The sequence below is a fragment of the Triticum aestivum genome, chromosome 2D, assembly GCF_018294505.1.
Source record: "Triticum aestivum cultivar Chinese Spring chromosome 2D, IWGSC CS RefSeq v2.1, whole genome shotgun sequence".
NCBI classification, from domain to species: Eukaryota; Viridiplantae; Streptophyta; class Magnoliopsida; order Poales; family Poaceae; genus Triticum; species Triticum aestivum.
In genome coordinates this window covers 353,551,199-353,568,347 of record NC_057799.1, presented here as the reverse complement: position 1 = coordinate 353,568,347, position 17,149 = coordinate 353,551,199, and the positions used below count along the sequence as shown (strand labels likewise).

At 42.8% G+C, this 17,149-nt stretch overlaps 2 protein-coding genes across 2 annotated transcripts; one reads left to right on the top strand and one right to left on the bottom strand.

Annotated features, from left to right (window-relative positions):
* Window positions 1-958: 958 nt before the first annotated feature.
* LOC100682472 (stearoyl-[acyl-carrier-protein] 9-desaturase 5, chloroplastic) lies at window positions 959-4,613 on the top strand. The gene is made up of 3 exons (XM_044476524.1): window positions 959-1,265; window positions 2,914-3,415; window positions 3,775-4,613. Exons 1-3 carry the CDS (start codon window positions 1,150-1,152, stop codon window positions 4,333-4,335), a joined length of 1,179 nt encoding a protein of 392 aa, XP_044332459.1. The 5' UTR covers window positions 959-1,149; the 3' UTR covers window positions 4,336-4,613.
* A 271-nt stretch (window positions 4,614-4,884) lies between these two features.
* LOC123053121 (uncharacterized) lies at window positions 4,885-11,380 on the bottom strand. Its single transcript, XM_044476523.1, has 12 exons — window positions 11,140-11,380; window positions 10,969-11,062; window positions 10,794-10,857; window positions 10,585-10,686; window positions 10,407-10,471; window positions 10,059-10,142; window positions 9,537-9,616; window positions 8,437-8,653; window positions 6,869-6,924; window positions 6,470-6,577; window positions 5,547-5,730; window positions 4,885-5,342 (listed from the first exon to the last, which is right to left on the bottom strand). Exons 1-12 carry the CDS (start codon window positions 11,220-11,222, stop codon window positions 5,220-5,222), a joined length of 1,260 nt encoding a protein of 419 aa, XP_044332458.1. The 5' UTR covers window positions 11,223-11,380; the 3' UTR covers window positions 4,885-5,219.
* Between the last annotated feature and the right edge of the window lie 5,769 nt (window positions 11,381-17,149).

The window sequence follows — 17,149 nt, the reverse complement described above, 5'->3', positions numbered from 1 at the left end:
TAATATTATTTCTATAAATACAGTTTACCAATTTTCTCTCTTATCCATCTTGTGTAGAGACTTGAGATTCTGAGAACGCCAAAAACAAAAATTGACCTAGATTTTAGTTTTTTTTTAATTAACACATTTAGAGTTTTGAAATTTTTGTTTTTTCTCTCTTGTACATATAGAAGCACACATGAAATGCATTTATTTGTAAGTACATAAAGAAGACAAATATGTGGCTCTATAATGCATATAGTCTGTGCGTAAAAATAAATAAAAAATACGAAACATTACATACACATAATATGCCCAGTTTTTTTTTACGAATATATAGTATGTCCAGGTGTATATGTGAGGTTGATTTTAAAATGTTCGTTTTTTGTTTTTTTGGGGGGGGGGGGGGCTTTTAAAATGTTCTGAAACTTTAAAATATGAACCTTATTAAGTTTGATGCTCGTAGGCACCGGGATCCAAAACACTCACTATCGCGAACCAACCTGTGGTTGGATGGTTAGAGGAACTGTGGTATCCCGGCCCACCAGGGTTCAAATCCTGGTGCTCGCATTTATTCCTGGATTTATCTCAGGATTTCCAGCGATGCACATGCAGTGGGAGGAGACGTTCCGTCGACGACGATGTGCCTATGATGACTTTTTCAAGATGATATGCCGGCTCAGTCTTTCCAATGTGCTCATAGAGGTAGAATGTGCGTGCGTGTTTATATGGATGAGTGTATGCGTGTGTATATGAGCGTTTGCGTATGTAATGCGTTAAAAAAACACCTCACTATCTATCGACAACATCAAGTTTATTTTTGGCCATGGGGGCCAGCGAGGTCAAAAATTTCAATGCAGGCCAGCAAAAGAGGTTGGAATAACTCGACGCCGTAAACAAAAATAATGGCGGATCCCTCTCTCCCCGATCGACAAGAAATTCTCTCTCTTCCCTCTTTTAATAGCGGATCCCTCTCACAAACCCCTTCCCTTGTATAACCCCCCACAGCCAGCCCACCCAGGCACAGGTAGAGACAGACAACCAGGAGCACCCAAGAAGCGGTGCAGGAGGAATCCCGGCCTCTGTAGCAAACAAGAATCCATCCACCTGTCCTCCTCATCGAGATCTCGCACGGGGCGGCTCGTGGTGAGGTGAGTGAGTCGACCGGCCATGGCGTTCAGGGCCTGCCTCTCGTCCCACAAGGCCTCGCCGTCGCCTTCCGTCGCGCAGAGGAGGGCCAGCAATGGGGCACCGCCGGTGGTGGCCATGGCCTCCACCATGAACGAGTAAGCAGATCCTCCCTGCAAATCCTGCTCCTTGTTTATGGCGGAAATGGTTTCGCGTATAGTGTGATCTGGGTTGGTGGGAGGGTTTCCATAGACCCGGGAGTTATTTTTGTGATCTGGGGTGGCGAGATTTGTGATCTAGAATTGGCTGCTTGGAAAATAGGGCAAACACTTGCTCCAATGGATCGGATCAAATCACGGCAAGAAAAAAATGCACTCCATCTTTTCTTCTCATTGCGGTTTGGCTTCCGTGTTCTCCTTTTCTTGTTGAGATCCAGGGCTTTGCTCGGCGTGTCTTTAAATTCATTTGCTGATCCATTTGATGCCGAGCTTCTGCTTACGATCTGGATGGCTAGTTTGTGACCCCTATCTGATCGATTTGGCGATCTAGCCCGTTTGCAGATGCGCAAAATCCGGTTCCCTTTTTCTGTCCATCTCATATTTTTTTTGTAACGACGATATATCTACTGGTTCTCAAATTGATTGTGCATGAATTCTTGTAGTATCAATTTCACATTAACTAGTTATTTGTCATAACAAAAATCCTATATTGTTGGTTAGAAGGAATTGCTTGTGCAGAAACAATAGATGGTCAATGTAAGCAGGCTGTAGAAATCCAGAATTCTTTGGATGGTCAATTTAATCAGGCTGCCGAAATTCAGAGTCATTTCGATGGTCAATTTAAGCAGGCTGTAGAAATCCAGAATTCTTTGGATGGTCAATTTTAATTTATGCAGGCTGTACTTGTTCAAAGTTGTTTTCCAGTGGTCTTCGAGGGGTTTATGTCACGCATGAAGCCATAAACTTGTTAGCTGCTGAGATCTGAACTTGTTCAAACATGGTGATGGGGATAGACTGATAGTGAACATTAAAAGGCTTGATCTGGGATTATGATTTGTGCAATTTAGTTACTGGGAGCACACACAAACACTACTCTTGTGTTCTTGTAGTATCGGTTTAAATAAGTCGTAGTCTAAGAACAGAAATTTACACCCTCCAGTGAACAGGAATTTACCAATGACGTTTTAGGGTATTGTAATCAATAATACAATGAAATATGAGTGATCAGACTGTTCACTGGATTCATAAAGATGAATATAGGAATTATGCGAGTACAAAAAAAAGGGTAACGACTCTTTTTGTCATCCAGTTTAATGTGAGATAATTTGGCGGATTTTGCGTTGATTGTGTTTTGCTTAGTCAAGTTTTGCATTGAGTTACTCTGTTTAGCCAAATTGTCCATCAAGTTATTCCGGATAATAGCTTGTAAAACCTTAGGAGCATTGTTGACTCTGCCTGTTTATGTACGTAGATGCAGTTGTGGCACCTCAAGCTACTTAATCTCACTTCACCGGAACCTTACATGTTTTTGATATATGGTAGTAGCATGTTTGGTAAACACTGTTTTGTATTAAAAGTTTCTATGCAAACATCAGGAGCCTTTCTTCACCATGGCGTAAAGGGATAGGCTCATTTCCTTGGCCACTCTAATTTGATAGAACCCTGGAAATTTCCAGAATAGAGATATTATGGTAGATAGATTAATATGAGTTACATCCATATGTCACCTTAACAAGTACAGTACATCCGTATGTACTGTGCAGTGCTCCTTCTGGATTGTACTAAATCATTATGTTACCTTTCCTAGGGTCAAAATTGCCAAAAAGCCCTATGCTCCCCCACGCGAGGTGCATCTCCAAGTCATGCATTCGCTACCAGCACAAAAGCAGGAGATCTTTGATTCACTTCAATCTTGGGCTAGGGACAACCTATTGAACCTTCTGAAGCCAGTTGAGAAGTCATGGCAGCCACAGGACTTCCTACCAGAGCCTTCTTCCGAGGGATTTTATGATGAAGTAAAAGAACTGAGGGAGCGGGCAAAGGAAATCCCTGATGACTACTTTGTTTGCCTGGTTGGTGACATGGTTACTGAGGAAGCCCTTCCTACGTACCAAACAATGCTCAACACCCTTGATGGTGTCCGAGATGAAACTGGCGCAAGCCCAACTGCCTGGGCTGTTTGGACAAGAGCATGGACTGCTGAAGAAAACAGGCACGGTGATCTACTGAACAAGTACATGTACCTTTCCGGACGGGTTGACATGAGACAAATTGAGAAGACTATACAGTACCTTATTGGTTCTGGAATGGTAAGAACTATTATCTACTCCCTCCGTCCCCTAATATAAGGACGTTTTTGACACTAGTGTAGTGTCAAAACGCTCTTATATTATGGGATGGAGGGAGTATCTTTTAAGGTTCAGTGTATGATCATTAACTTTGCTATTCTCAAAACCAACATGTAACAAAAGTGTATGGTGTTCAATCGACAAACTACCCTTTACTTTGTGCTGTGTGTAGATAGTGCTTCATTGTAGCAGGGCAACCTATATTCTGTTTTAACCTATATTCTTGTGCTGTGGTAGTTCAGCTACTTGTAAATTGTAACATGCAATTGTTTTGGATTGAACATTGCCATTAATTTTTAGTGTATCCCATGTCAATACAGGATCCAGGAACTGAGAACAATCCCTACATGGGTTTCCTTTACACATCATTCCAAGAGAGAGCTACTTTCATATCCCATGGCAATACTGCTAGGCATGCCAAGCAATTTGGGGACCTTAAACTGGCCCAGATATGTGGTACAATAGCAGCTGATGAGAAGCGCCATGAGACGGCTTACACCAAGATAGTTGAGAAGCTTTTTGAAATAGATCCTGACTACACGGTGCTTGCATTTGCTGACATGATGAGGAAGAAGATCTCGATGCCTGCTCATCTCATGTACGATGGTGAGGACGACAACCTATTTGAGCACTTCAGCTCGGTGGCGCAGCGGCTTGGGGTCTACACAGCGAAAGACTATGCCGACATCCTCGAGTTCTTGGTCCAGAGGTGGAAAGTTGCAGATCTCACTGGACTGTCCGGTGAAGGAAGACGGTCGCAGGACTATGTTTGCACTTTGGCAACGAGATTCAGGCGGCTGGACGAAAGAGCGCAGGCAAGGGCGAAACAGGGGCCTGTGGTTCCGTTCAGCTGGGTCTACGACCGCAAAGTGCAGCTCTAATAAAGAGGAAGGAACACAAGGTTAATGAGACTGCATCCATCCTATTATTTCGTGTTTTGGGTCAGTGTAGGTTTTCCTAATAGCAGGGTAGAATGTTTTATGTGCTGTCCTGTAAGTTGTTGGATGACAGTGGGGAAGAGGCTAGTGAAGGTGGTGTGAGATGCTGGCTGGCCATGAAGGGCTCCGTTGCAACCTTTTGTTGTGTTGAATATTTTATGTGACCGTTGAAGTTTACAAGGCTTGTATAAGTTTCAAAGTAATAAATGGATATTTGTATACAGACAGACCTATATGCTGGTGCACCATGAGATTCCAAACTTTAAAGCCATTTTTTCTGATCGAAATGCAATGAGTTCAACAAGCTCGATCATGTTCTGCTCATCTCTGCTTTCCGTCTTGTTGTGTTTCTGCCTTGAGTTCATTATTACAGATCTATTTGAAACTTGGAATTATTTTGCCTGGGCGGAGATCATGTTTCATGTGTTTTCTCAGTTTGAATTGAATTCGCACAAGCCGCAAGTCAATTGAACTGGAGGACACAGTTTCAAGTCTAGCTAATTGCATTTTTCTTATTTCCTTTTTATCACAGCGTCAGTCAATTGAACAGTGCACTGGAGGACACAGTTTAACAGTCTGGTATAAAGAACCAATACAACCACAATCCCGCCTGATCTTTCGACGGTTCAAGCTTTTGCGCACACCTTTTTTTTAACTACAATAAAAAAATGGACTAAATCTATGCCGTTATACCTAGCAGCAACAGCACTCGATTCCACATGCGTAGAAGGTCAAGTGGCACCAGATCTGTACGAAGTATAAGGGTAATCTGAAATGAGCTCCTGTCTGCCATCAACTTGATGAGAAGCCGAGCCCAGAACTCGATTCTAAGCAGAAACCCTGCTGGAGTGGAGCTCTGACTGCATCTCCCGAACAAGAATCTCCTCAACGGCGTCTACAAATCTTACCAGATGCCGACGAGTCTCAAGCTCCAAGCCATTGGCAAGTTCCTGCCAACCAAAGGACCAAGACTGCGAATTAGGTTGCTACTCAACAGCTGGTACCCATGCTATTATGTTTGTTTTGGTAGCCATGGCCTTGGTCTAGAAGCTGGTACCCATGCTTATTGACTACAAAAAGGAAACTAGGCGTCTATGCAAAACAGACCATTATTTTCATACTTCCTCTGCTAATATTGGCTTAGCCATTTTTACCTTGGTCTTGCAGAGCAAATCTAAAGTTATATTCGTTGGCTGGGTCCCTGAATTGCGGATTGAGATTAACTTCAGACCATAGGACGACAGTGGCCAATCTGCAGATATCTTGAAGAAGGCATCAATTGCACCAACCAAATGAGCTACGATTGTTTCATCTTTGTCAGAGTACTCAAAAGAATGCCTGCAAGAAAACAGAAGAGTTTGTCACATTATCGAAATGTTGAACACAAAGGGACAAAATTATGAGCATATATAATATTCATGCTGAGCACCTACAATTAGTTTTTGTTGCCTATGTGCATCACATGAGCCTAGCTTCAATTGTCAGATAAAATGTAGATCACTACCTCTTTTGAGAAATATTTATCATTACTCAATTAAGGGGGTCATCAAATCCAAATAGTAAGGACATTCATGATTAAATTGTCTTTCTAGTTTAATGTGAAATTGTAATCTTTGTTGTTGGCTATTTCCTCTAACAAGCGGCCAGCTGCATATCATTTTCTATTACTCCCTCCGTTCCTAAATATAAGTCTTTCTAGAGATTTCACTAAGAGACTACATACGGATGTATATAGACATATTTTAGAATGTAGATTCACTCATTTTGCTCCGTATGTAGTCCCTTATTGGAATCTCTTAAAAGACTTATATTTTGGAACGGAGGGAGTAGAAAGGAGCGTGTCTCTCATAGTAAAATCTGTTTGATACAAAACCAAGTAAATAGCTCCAGTAATATTGGCAGAACATACAGTGATATAACATACAAAGAGTGCCATGAATCAGTGCAGTGTAAGCTGTAAATTCAATGAAGAAGCTTAGAGATTATAGATTCCTTGCAATTATTCTTACAAAAGGGAATAACAGTAAAAAGTTACAGAATTATTAGCGCAATACTAGCAGATGCAGAATAATGTCACCTGGAATTATTGGCATCATTCACCAACGATCGTCTTAGAGTGTTGATTACAATCTGTTGTTGACATTGCCGAATGAGCCATCCCAAAGATGGAGCGGAAATGACCTCTCTTCAAAAGCAGATAGCGTTTTTTGCATAAGCAGTTAAGCACAAAAAAATGATTGAAAGTAATACAGAGTACAGTTCGCACAACTGTGAGGCATGAATAGCATACTAAATAACACAAAAGAAATGACAAAGGAAAGTGAAGTTTCTTGGTGTTCTATGTTGTTTAATAGTGGTGGCACTTCTGAACCTTAATGAAGATTCGAAGTTGTTCAAATGTTTCAACAAGCGACCCCTTTTTGGAAGAACAATAAGCCAGCTCTGTAAGTCAGATGGCAAAATATCTCCAACATACCTGGAGGATTTGAGCTTCTCAATCAGTATATCTACACAAACATCAGCAGGAAAGATCTGAAAAGACAAATATGATTGGTAAAACATGATACAACATAGTTCTCCTGAATGGACTTTTAAAAGGTTAAAAGTATGCCAATTGGCAATTCGTTATCAAGCACCATAACATTGCCAGCAAAGAACTGAATGAAGTACAAAAAACAGGAATAAGAAGAAAAGTTTGACATGGCTTGAGGTGTTTAGCAGGAATCCAAATGCTGGAACCACTGAATAAGCATAAGCACAAAATTTTATTGTGAATGTTACAGAAAAAATATGAAATAACAGCATAATACAAAATGAGTATCTTAATCCACTCATAGGTTACATCTAATAAAAGATGGTGGATACTGGTGTGTCTCCTTCCTAATTCATATGCATACAAAATCGATTCTAAGACAACATCAGTTTTTGCCTCGATTGTCAGGTAACTATGCAAGCATAAGCACAAAAAAACTTTTGCAATGATCAGGGGTATGGAAGAGTAGTTCGCTGCTTTACCATTATTATTATTTTCAGTAAGTTTAGGAATGTCTGATAAAAAATACTCTAAGCCTACAAAAATGTTACAGCTTGCCCGAGCCTTTATGTACCGTTGAACACTTGTATACGAGAATATTTTATAATCATCTCAGTTGATTACTTTACATGAAGTTGGGGTGTCAAATAGGATTGATCACTTATAGGAAAATCAAGGTGGAAAACAGCTAACATCGCACAGGTTACTGTAGCCACACCCAGCCATGCAGTTTTATGATCCTTGGTTATGTCATTATTCACTACTTGTACAACAACAACAACAACAAAGCCTTTAGTCCCAAACAAGTTGGGGTAGGCTAGAGGTGAAACCCATAAGATCTCGCAACCAACTCATGGCTCTGGCACATGGATAGCAAGCTTCCACGCACCCCTGTCCATAGCTAGCTCTTTGGTGATACTCCAATCCTTCAGGTCTCTCTTAACGGACTCCTCCCATGTCAAATTCGGTCTACCCCGCCCTCTCTTGACATTCTCCGCACGCTTTAGCCGTCCGCTATGCACTGGAGCTTCTGGAGGCCTGCGCTGAATATGCCCAAACCATCTCAGACGATGTTGGACAAGCTTCTCCTCAATTGGTGCTACCCCAACTCTATCTCGTATATCATCATTCCGGACTCGATCCTTCCTCGTGTGGCCACACATCCATCTCAACATACGCATCTCCGCCACACCTAACTGTTGAACATGTCGCCTTTTAGTCGGCCAACACTCCGCGCCATACAACATTGCGGGTCGAACCGCCGTCCTGTAGAACTTGCCTTTTAGCTTTTGTGGCACTCTCTTGTCACAGAGAATGCCAGAAGCTTGGCGCCACTTCATTATTCACTACTTGTACCGTGAGATTTTTAATCGTGAAATGCAACAATATCCTGAAATGCATCAGGCATTACACCAAATATCAACCGTAGGTAAAAATAAAAATGATGATCAATTGGTTCACCGGAGGTAAAGAGTTTCTACAAAATGAGAAAAACATGGTTAAGAGAGCACCTGGACTTTATTCAGTTCCATGCTTCCTTCATCAACTTCTATCAGTAACTCATGATCTGAAACAGAAGAATCAACAACACAATCCAACTTTTGTCCAAGAATTACACATTCCGAGGTCAGTATAGGTGCCTTCGGGAGCACCCTGAGACAATTGTCTTTAAACTCTAAGACTTTTGGTCCTGAAACCAGAGATTGAAGCTGCCAAATTTCTTCATCCCTGGATAGAGAGAGGGAGATTTCATGAAGTTGGAAGTTTTTAAGCAGAACAAGCTTAAAATCTAAACATGAGATCCAGTTAAAAGCTCAGAGTGGTACAATTTTAACAAGCTTGTGATTACAACTTCTAAATGTGAAGATGGGAAAACAGAAAGCCAGTTACAAATTGATAACCGATTGAGATTCACAGATAATCTCAAGGACTGGACATTAAAAGAAGAGCACAACAATCAGGAGATTGGTCAAGAGTTCATGGCGGAACCAGTAAACATGTGTATAGCAGTGTGATCCTCAGAACGCGAGGAAGGCATGCATATCTAATCCAAATGCCACGTTCAACAAAGATAGAAAATTAATCATGTATTGGAATGAGAAGGTTTTGCCAAAGATAGATGCTGAAACTGAGAAGGTTGAAAATAATATAAACAGAGACTACAAATGAAGAGAACAATGGTGGTGGTGGTATGCTGTGCGCATTACATGGGTTCATCTCAATGCATTAACAGATGATAGCTAACCAAGCATATTTACATTTTGTCCTTAACGAACACAAACAGGGAGTAAAAACTAATAGTGGCAGAATTATTAGCAAATTCTAAAACAGATAAAATGGTGAAATTCCTTGTTGAGCAAACTATTTTAAATGCAAAGTCAAGTTGAGAAACCTCATTCATATGATAAATTAAAGTATTCTTATCATTAAGAACAATCAGGGACATTTATTGAGTTCTGAATAACATGAATAACAATCAGGATTTATGTTGAGTTCTGAATAACCATATCATTGCCATCATGGCAAACAAGTAGTATTGCCATTGTTGATGTTAAGATGCTTTAAACAAATTTACAATCAGTAGAGAGATTAAGGCGCATAAGCTTGATACCTTTGCATTGAAATACTTTGTATTTGTAGCAGCTTCAAGTCCATCTCACTTTTTCCTATTTGATGATCTAGTTTCAGTTCCTGGAAATTTGTTAAAGGTGTGTATTCAACAACACAAAGCATTGTAAGCTGAAGAAAAAGGAAAAAAAATATATACTCAGATGAAAATCCGTTTGCATGTGTATTAGCTCCATATGTGTCTGTGATTGTCGTTGTTACTACTTTCTGTGTGAGGTTTTGTTTGTGGAAGATGCTCTATAATATAAATAGGCAGAATAGGTTGACTGTATTACAATGTAACTGTCCAAGAGGACACCACCAACACACCCATGAAGTAACTAGCTTTCACAAAATAATTTCAGCAAGGAATATAAGTTACATTTACGAATTTGTATTACTATTATCCTAAACTTTCCATTGATTTGTCTCCACTTAGACCATTGAAATTGTTAAGCGATAAGCAATTCAGCATAGATAGCACAATATTTGGAATATGCCAATTATATACAACATCTAACCACACCTCATATTCGCAGTCCTTCTCAATATCTATTTGGTTGAAGCCTGAATCAGTTGAGATAGGACTTGCTTCCAAATGTTTCAAACCCTACATCAAAGGAGGGTGAAATATTGTAAATATGTTAAGAAAAGAAAGTTGAAGGGAATGTAAAAGATTACTTAATGTAGATGACATGTCAAATATTACATAAGCATGATGGCAGACGTTTAAGATTGTCACAACTCGCAAGAAAAGAAAAACATTAATGATTTTGAATCGACAAATTTAACTTCCTTGGAATATTTGTTTTGCAAACAGTCTTATTTTGAGGAGGAATTGGATGCAGTAAAGGGTCCAGAATTTGAGAACAACCTCTGAATCAAGTGTGTTCAGTGAAGACTCCAGTGATTCAATCTCAGCATCCAGCGGGATCGTGTCTGAACAACAAAAGTCGTTTTTGTTATTTGAAGGAAGACAGTGCTACGACTTGGCAAGCAAAGTGTTGGCAACTAGCATGGGCTTAAACAAGAAAAAACCCAAGATAAATAACCTTTGAACACTGTCTCTCCAATGACACTAATCTGGGCAGATAACTTGCAGTTCTCCTCCTCTGTCAAGCTCACCTCCTTTCTCAACCACTCAATGTACGAATCTACATACAACAATCGCACCGTCACATAAAAACCAAAAGAGCCACTGTGCACCACACTCTATGAACCGTCAAGATAGCAGTAAAATCAAATGGAATCGGACGCATACCCAAACAGCGACTCTCTAGATCAGCAGCGCTGGAGTCCCACGCATCCTCCGCCTGCATATCCGCCTGGAAACAACACGGCAGAAACGAAGATATTAACCTGTCTCGTGGGCTGAAGTAAGAAACCTAGCAGAGCACCGAACCCCTGGCTGTTGACACGAAGCCGCCGACACCCACCTCGCACCCGGAGCGCAGCTCGTCCTCCGCCGCCGCAGCATCCACCGGCTCCTCCTCGTCCCCTCCCCACAGCGTGGAGAGCTGCTCGAACCGGCTGAACGAACGAAGGGAGTTGGGAGGTGAATCCATGGAGCGGAGGAGAGGGCGGAGAGGACAGCAAGTAGGTAGTACCTTCGGATGGCGGCCGCGTCGAGGGGCGCCTCGGGGTCCTCCACTGGGGCCAGCGCTAGGGTTTCCGCCATGGCCGCAGCCATCTCCGCCTCTCTCTCCCGCCTAGAATTTTGCTTTCGAAATGGGGGGAAAGATCAAAAGGAGACGAGAGCCGCGACGGGTGGCATCCCGCCCCTCCCAACTCCAGCAAACAAGTTCAGCCCCGACCCTGTCAGATCCTCTACAGTCTACACCCACAATTATCGCTCCAGCAAGAACACCCCCGTCCATCCAACGGTCGTCATCGACTTCTCTCGATGGCCAGGATTGACGGGGATATTTGAGTTACCACTTTATCTTACCATTGTTTTTGTCGTTGTTCATTGCATTGTTGTTGTGGATCTGCTTGGTCCTTCCTAGAAAGTCCGAGCCTGACCACCCTGGTCCACTTAAACCCCGTCCTCCCTCGCCCACGCGCTTTCTGATCCGATGTCAACCGCCCATATTCATGCTGTTGTAAAACGGCCGCTCCACATTGAAGCCAGTCCAGAGCGGACGCGACCTCTCACTGTCTCCACTATTGAAATGGCGCGTCGGCCAAAGGCGCCGCCTGCGATGCGTCCCCGGTGTCCACGCTTGTTCAATGCCGGAGACACGTTACTGGACAGGACGAACGAATATCTACCACGCCCGTTCAATGCCACGTTCGTCTGTATGGCACCATTAAGCAGGCTCGCCAGCCGAGAAACCCACTCTGGCGTCGCGCATTGACGCATCCGGACGCCTGGCCTCACCGGAATCCACTATTTAAAGGCGACCACATCCAGCTATCTCCACGCCACAACACAACCCGCTCCCCGTCCTTGTTCCTTGCACCGCATCCGCCATGGTTGCAGGAGGCCAAGCTCCGTCGGAGAGCCTTTCCACGGAGATGAAGCATGAGGTGCCTGCCCTTGTGGCCGCCTGGCAGAGATGTCGTGTCAAGCAGATCAGGGTCGGCTTGCCGACCAGCTCGCCCGTGGTCTCCGACGACGAGGACGACCCCGTGATGGAGACGGGCTCCGACGACACTGCCCCGGTGCCCACGCATGTGCACGCCGGCTTCACCATGGAGCAGGCGCACTACAACGCCGCCATGGCGAAGGTGCAGCCTGCGTCAGCACCTCTGTCGGTGTTCCAGCAGGCACGGGAGGAACAACGGTACAACCTCTGGAGCAGCACCGGCTAGCGGAGGGCTAGATCTACAGCGAGCGCGCAAGCGAGTAGGTCGTGGCGGCCATGGCCGCAGCAAACCCCAACTTCGTCGCGGAGTAGCGTGTCATCTACGAGGCCGTACGCGCTCAAGCCGCCACTCGCCAGGAAGCGGTCGTTGCGGAGGCGCTGCTCCAGGCGATCGCGAAGGAGAGTAACGCCAGCCGCGCCTCCTACGTGTCGCCGACGAACTATTCGGTGGCCCGGTGGGACGACGACAATGTGGGCACCATCATTTTCCATCGTGGACCTCATGTCCATCGGCTACAGACTGGTCTCGGACTCCTCCGAGGATGAGTAGGGCAAGGGAGGCAGCAGGCCTTGTGTTCCACGTGGGTTGGTCCGTCTCCCGTGTTCTACTCATCCTAGCGTGAAGACCGCACCTTCACTTCATGGGTCTTATCGCCGGTGCTCATGAAGACGGCAAATGGAGTAGGCGGTCCCAGGAAGGGAACAATAAGGGCTTGGGCGCCGGCGGCCATCGTAGTTTTTTTCTTCTAAATGTTTGAAATATAATGAAAACCCGTCGTGTTTACATGAATGACATTTTGTAAATTACATCCGAACTTGAATGAGATCCGGTGGTGTTTGCACAAATTTCGTCGGTTGAAATGTATATGGGCAGCGTTTGGTGGTGGTCTCCCACGGACTAGTCCCTCCTGTCCACAGACGGGTGAAAGAGGAAATTTGCGGGTCGCTGTTGGAGATGCCCTTAGAGCATATACAACCGGATATGTCAAATATGGCCCCTCAAACGCCCGCGGATGCGTCCGTGAGCAGTGACCGGGCACGCCTCAAATTTCACTTGTTGCATCCGGACATCTCATATTAGATTCTTAAATCCATACAAAGACATGCAAACAAAATAACCTACGTACTACATCGATCACCTAGCTACTCATCGTCGGAGATGTCGACGATCTCCGTGCCTAGCTCCGAAGGATTGGCGACAGCTGCAGCTCTGGCTCCTCCGGATGCTCCGCTCCGGCCTCCTCCGCCTCTATCTCCACGTCGAGTTCGGCGAAAAGCGCGTCGGACGCCGCCTGCTCCCGTCGGAGGAACACTCGGTTGGCCTCCACATAGGCCTCATCCTGATGGACTCCAGGATGGCTTGCCGCTCCGCCATCTCGTCAGAATGGGCAACTGCGAACTTCGCCTCCGCCTGCTCCATGTTGAAGCCCGGGAGCTGCTGCTTCGGCTGCGCCGCCTCCTCCGGACCATGGCGGACCACCAGAGCCTGGGCAGAGTGCCCTAGCGGGAGAGGGAGGAGGTGGATGGGCTTGGACTAGCAGCACGGAGGGGGGTGGATGGACTAAGGTTGGGGGATGATACGTCTCCAATGTATCTATAATTTATGAAGTATTCATGCTGTTATTTTATCATTCTTGGATGTTTTATTACCATTTTATAGACATTTTATATCATTTTTGGGACTAACCTATTGACATAGTGCCAAGTGCCAGTTGTTGTTTTTTGCATGTTTTTTACATCGTAGAAAATCAGTATTAAACGGAGTCCAAACACTGCGAAACTTTTTGAAGATTTTTTATGGACCCGAACACCCAATATAGGCCAAAGCAACACCTGGGGGGTGCCCCGAGGGGGGCACAACCCACCGGGGCGCGCTAGGGGGCCCTGGCGCGCCCAGGTGGGTTGTGCCCACCTCGGTGACCTCCCCCCCCTCTTTGCACTATAAATTCTCAAATATTCTGAAACCCTTCGGGGTTAACCTAGATTAGAAGTTTCGCCGCCGCAAGGCTCTCTAGCCACCGAAAACCAATCAGGAGCCCGTCCGGCACCCTGCCGGAGGGGGTATCATCACCGGTGGCCATCTTCATCACCCCGACGGCCACCACGATGAGGAGGGAGTAGTTCACCCTCGGGGCTGAGGGTTTGTACCAGTAGCTATGTGTTTAATCTCTCTCTCGTGATCTATATCATGGGCTTTGTTAACATAGATGGATCATATGATGTTTCTCCCCTCTATACTCTTATTGTGATGAATTGAATCTTTACCCTTTGAAGTTTTGCCATGTCGGATTGAATGTTCAGATTTGGGAACACATGATGTATGTCTTGCGGTATGAATACTTGAGGTGATAATGGGGTATCATATTGATTCACTTGATATACGTTATGGCACTCAACTTGCGGATTCCCGCGGTGACTTTGGGGTAATCTATGCATAGGGGTTGATGCACGTTTTTATTATCTTTTCTCCTATAGAAACTTTTGTGTCTCCTTGTAGTTCTTTGTGTGGATTGAGTATTATGATTATGAATTTGCTTTGGTGTTATTTTAGTACGAACTCTAGGATAGATCGAACGGAAAGAATAGCTTTGTGTTATTTTAGTACGAACTCTTGAATAGATCGAACGGAAAGAATAGCTTTGAGGTGGTTTCGTACCCTACAAACAATTTCTATCTTCTATTCTCCGCTAATAGGAACTCGGGAGTGATTCTTTATTACACTTTGAGGGATAATCATATGATCCAACTATGTTAGCACTGTTGAGAGGTTGCACTAGTGAAAGTACGGACTCTAGGCCTCATTTTCAAGCATTGCAATATCGTTTTTGTGTCTGTTTACTATTTGCTACCTTGCTGTTTTTATTTATTCAGATTATAAAAATATATTTCTACCATCCATATCACGCTTTTATCACCATCTCTTCGCCGAACTAGTGCACCTATACAATTTGCCATTGTATTGGGTGTGTTGGGGACACAAGAGATTTCTTGTATTTGGTTGCAGGGTCGTTTGAGAGAGACCATCTTCATCCTACACCTCTCATGGATTGATAAACCTTAGGTCATCCACTTGAGGGACAATTGCTACTGTCCTACAAAACTCTGCGCTTGGAGGCCCAACACGTGTCTATAAGAATAAAGTTGCATAGTAGACATCAAGCTCTTTTCTGGCGCCGTTGCCGGGGAGGTGAGTGCTTGAAGGTATATCTTTAGATCTTGCAATTGAATCTTTTACTTTCTTGTTTTATCTAGTTTGGTTTATAAAAATAAAACTAAAAAAATGGAATTTAGGTTGCATCCTATTATTGATCATCTTTATAATATCTTTCTTGAAAATGATGGTTCGGAGAATTGTGCTCAATTGTTAGAAGAAGAAGTCAATAAAATGCTTGGCACAATATATTTTAATGATGAGCATGGTTGCAATGTTGTTAGTGTGAATTCTTTGAATATCCAAAATACTAATGATGATTGCACAAGTCATGACAAAAAAAATTCTTATAAGCATGACACTTTTTGCGGAGTGAATTGGGAGTGCCTTTGCACACCAAAAAGGGAAGATAGATTTTGTAAGAAGCATAAATATTTAGAAATGAAAAGGTTGCAAGAGAGGCTAGAGGAATGTGTGAAAGATGTAATTTTTTTTGCCATCCTTGTGAACTTTGCAATGAACGTGGTCATTTAAATCTTCAATGCAAATTGTTTCATGATCAAATCGTGTCCAAAAATTGTGATAACTTGATTACCCTTGAGCATCATAAAGAGCTTAGCCTTCTTTTGGGGTATGAAGAAATGAAACGTATAACTAAGGGTTTTCCAAATCCCGAGAGATTTATTGGTTTTGATCTAGAAGAAATTTACGTGTTTTGTGCGGTAAATTGCATTGAGAATCCTTATATTGCCAACTACCTAAAGACAAAAAAACAAATGGAATATGAAGAGAGTACTAATGAAAGGGAAAATGTTTCCCAATACCCTCCTGGTGTTTATTATGATGAATCAGGTAACGAGGAGGAGCTTCCTATCCAATCAATCTCTCCCACAAGAAGCTTGAAAAAATTAATTAAACCCACACATGATGTGGTGAAGAAGAAGAAAAGAAGAAAGAATAAAGGTAAAAAGGTATCTCTTCAAATAATGTTGCTCCTATCACCATTGTGCCTCATGAAAGTGAATTAAATATGTTGAGGGAGGATGATGATATTGAGTATGATTTTGTGATACCTACTACTTTTTGTAATGATTATGATTGGGAAGACAACGATATCCCTTATGATTTTAAAAATATTTTTAGCACTTGCTTGGAAGAATATGATAATAATGTTTGCTATACTACTGGTGCCATTCATGCTATTGATAAGAATGATTGTGATGATATGCAAAACCACAAGCTTGGGGATGCTATGTTTGATGAGTATGATATGTTTGAAGATTTATTTGCTGGAAATAATGCTTGTCCTAAGCTTGGGTATGCTTTGCTTAATGAATATGGTCCTTTGATTCCTTCTACTTTTGATAAGAAAATTTATTATGATGATAGCATGCCTCCTATTTATGATGTTTACATTGATAAAAGTGGGTTTGGAAGAGTGTCAACTCTAGGTAGTAGTGATCCCACTATTTTGGAGGGTGTTGAATCTTATTACAATATTGATGAAAGTGGATTTGGAGAGGTCATGACTTTATTTAGTGATACATCCACTATTTTGGAAGAGGTTTCAATTGACTATGACAATAAAGTTGCTATCTATGATGATTATTATGATGACATGTATGCCATAAAGAGTAATAAATCTTCTATGATTGTGCATCATGAAAAGAGTGTTGTATGTGATAGTTATATTGTTGAATCCATTCATGATGTTTCTAAAAATTATTATGAGGAAGGAACTTATGCTCTTACATATCTCAATAATATCAAGTTTCTTCTCTATGTGTTGATTGTTTTGAATTTGCACTTGTTTCGCCTTCCTATGCTAGTTGATTCTTGTTCCCATAAGTTGTTTGCTCACAAACTCCCTATGCATAG

Excerpts from the sequence above, each read along its gene's own strand:
- LOC100682472 (XM_044476524.1), top strand. The coding sequence starts at position 1,150 with ATGGCGTTCAGGGCCTGCCTCTCGTCCCACAAGGCCTCGCCGTCGCCT. Across the intron at positions 1,266-2,913 it reads ATGGCCTCCACCATGAACGA|GGTCAAAATTGCCAAAAAGC; the intron begins GTAAGCAGATCC and ends TACCTTTCCTAG. Across the intron at positions 3,416-3,774 it reads ACCTTATTGGTTCTGGAATG|GATCCAGGAACTGAGAACAA; the intron begins GTAAGAACTATT and ends ATGTCAATACAG.
- LOC123053121 (XM_044476523.1), bottom strand. The coding sequence starts at position 11,222 with ATGGCTGCGGCCATGGCGGAAACCCTAGCGCTGGCCCCAGTGGAGGAC. Across the intron at positions 10,472-10,584 it reads TGGAGAGACAGTGTTCAAAG|ACACGATCCCGCTGGATGCT; the intron begins GTTATTTATCTT and ends TTTGTTGTTCAG. Across the intron at positions 5,731-6,469 it reads AATGATGCCAATAATTCCAG|GCATTCTTTTGAGTACTCTG; the intron begins GTGACATTATTC and ends GTTTTCTTGCAG.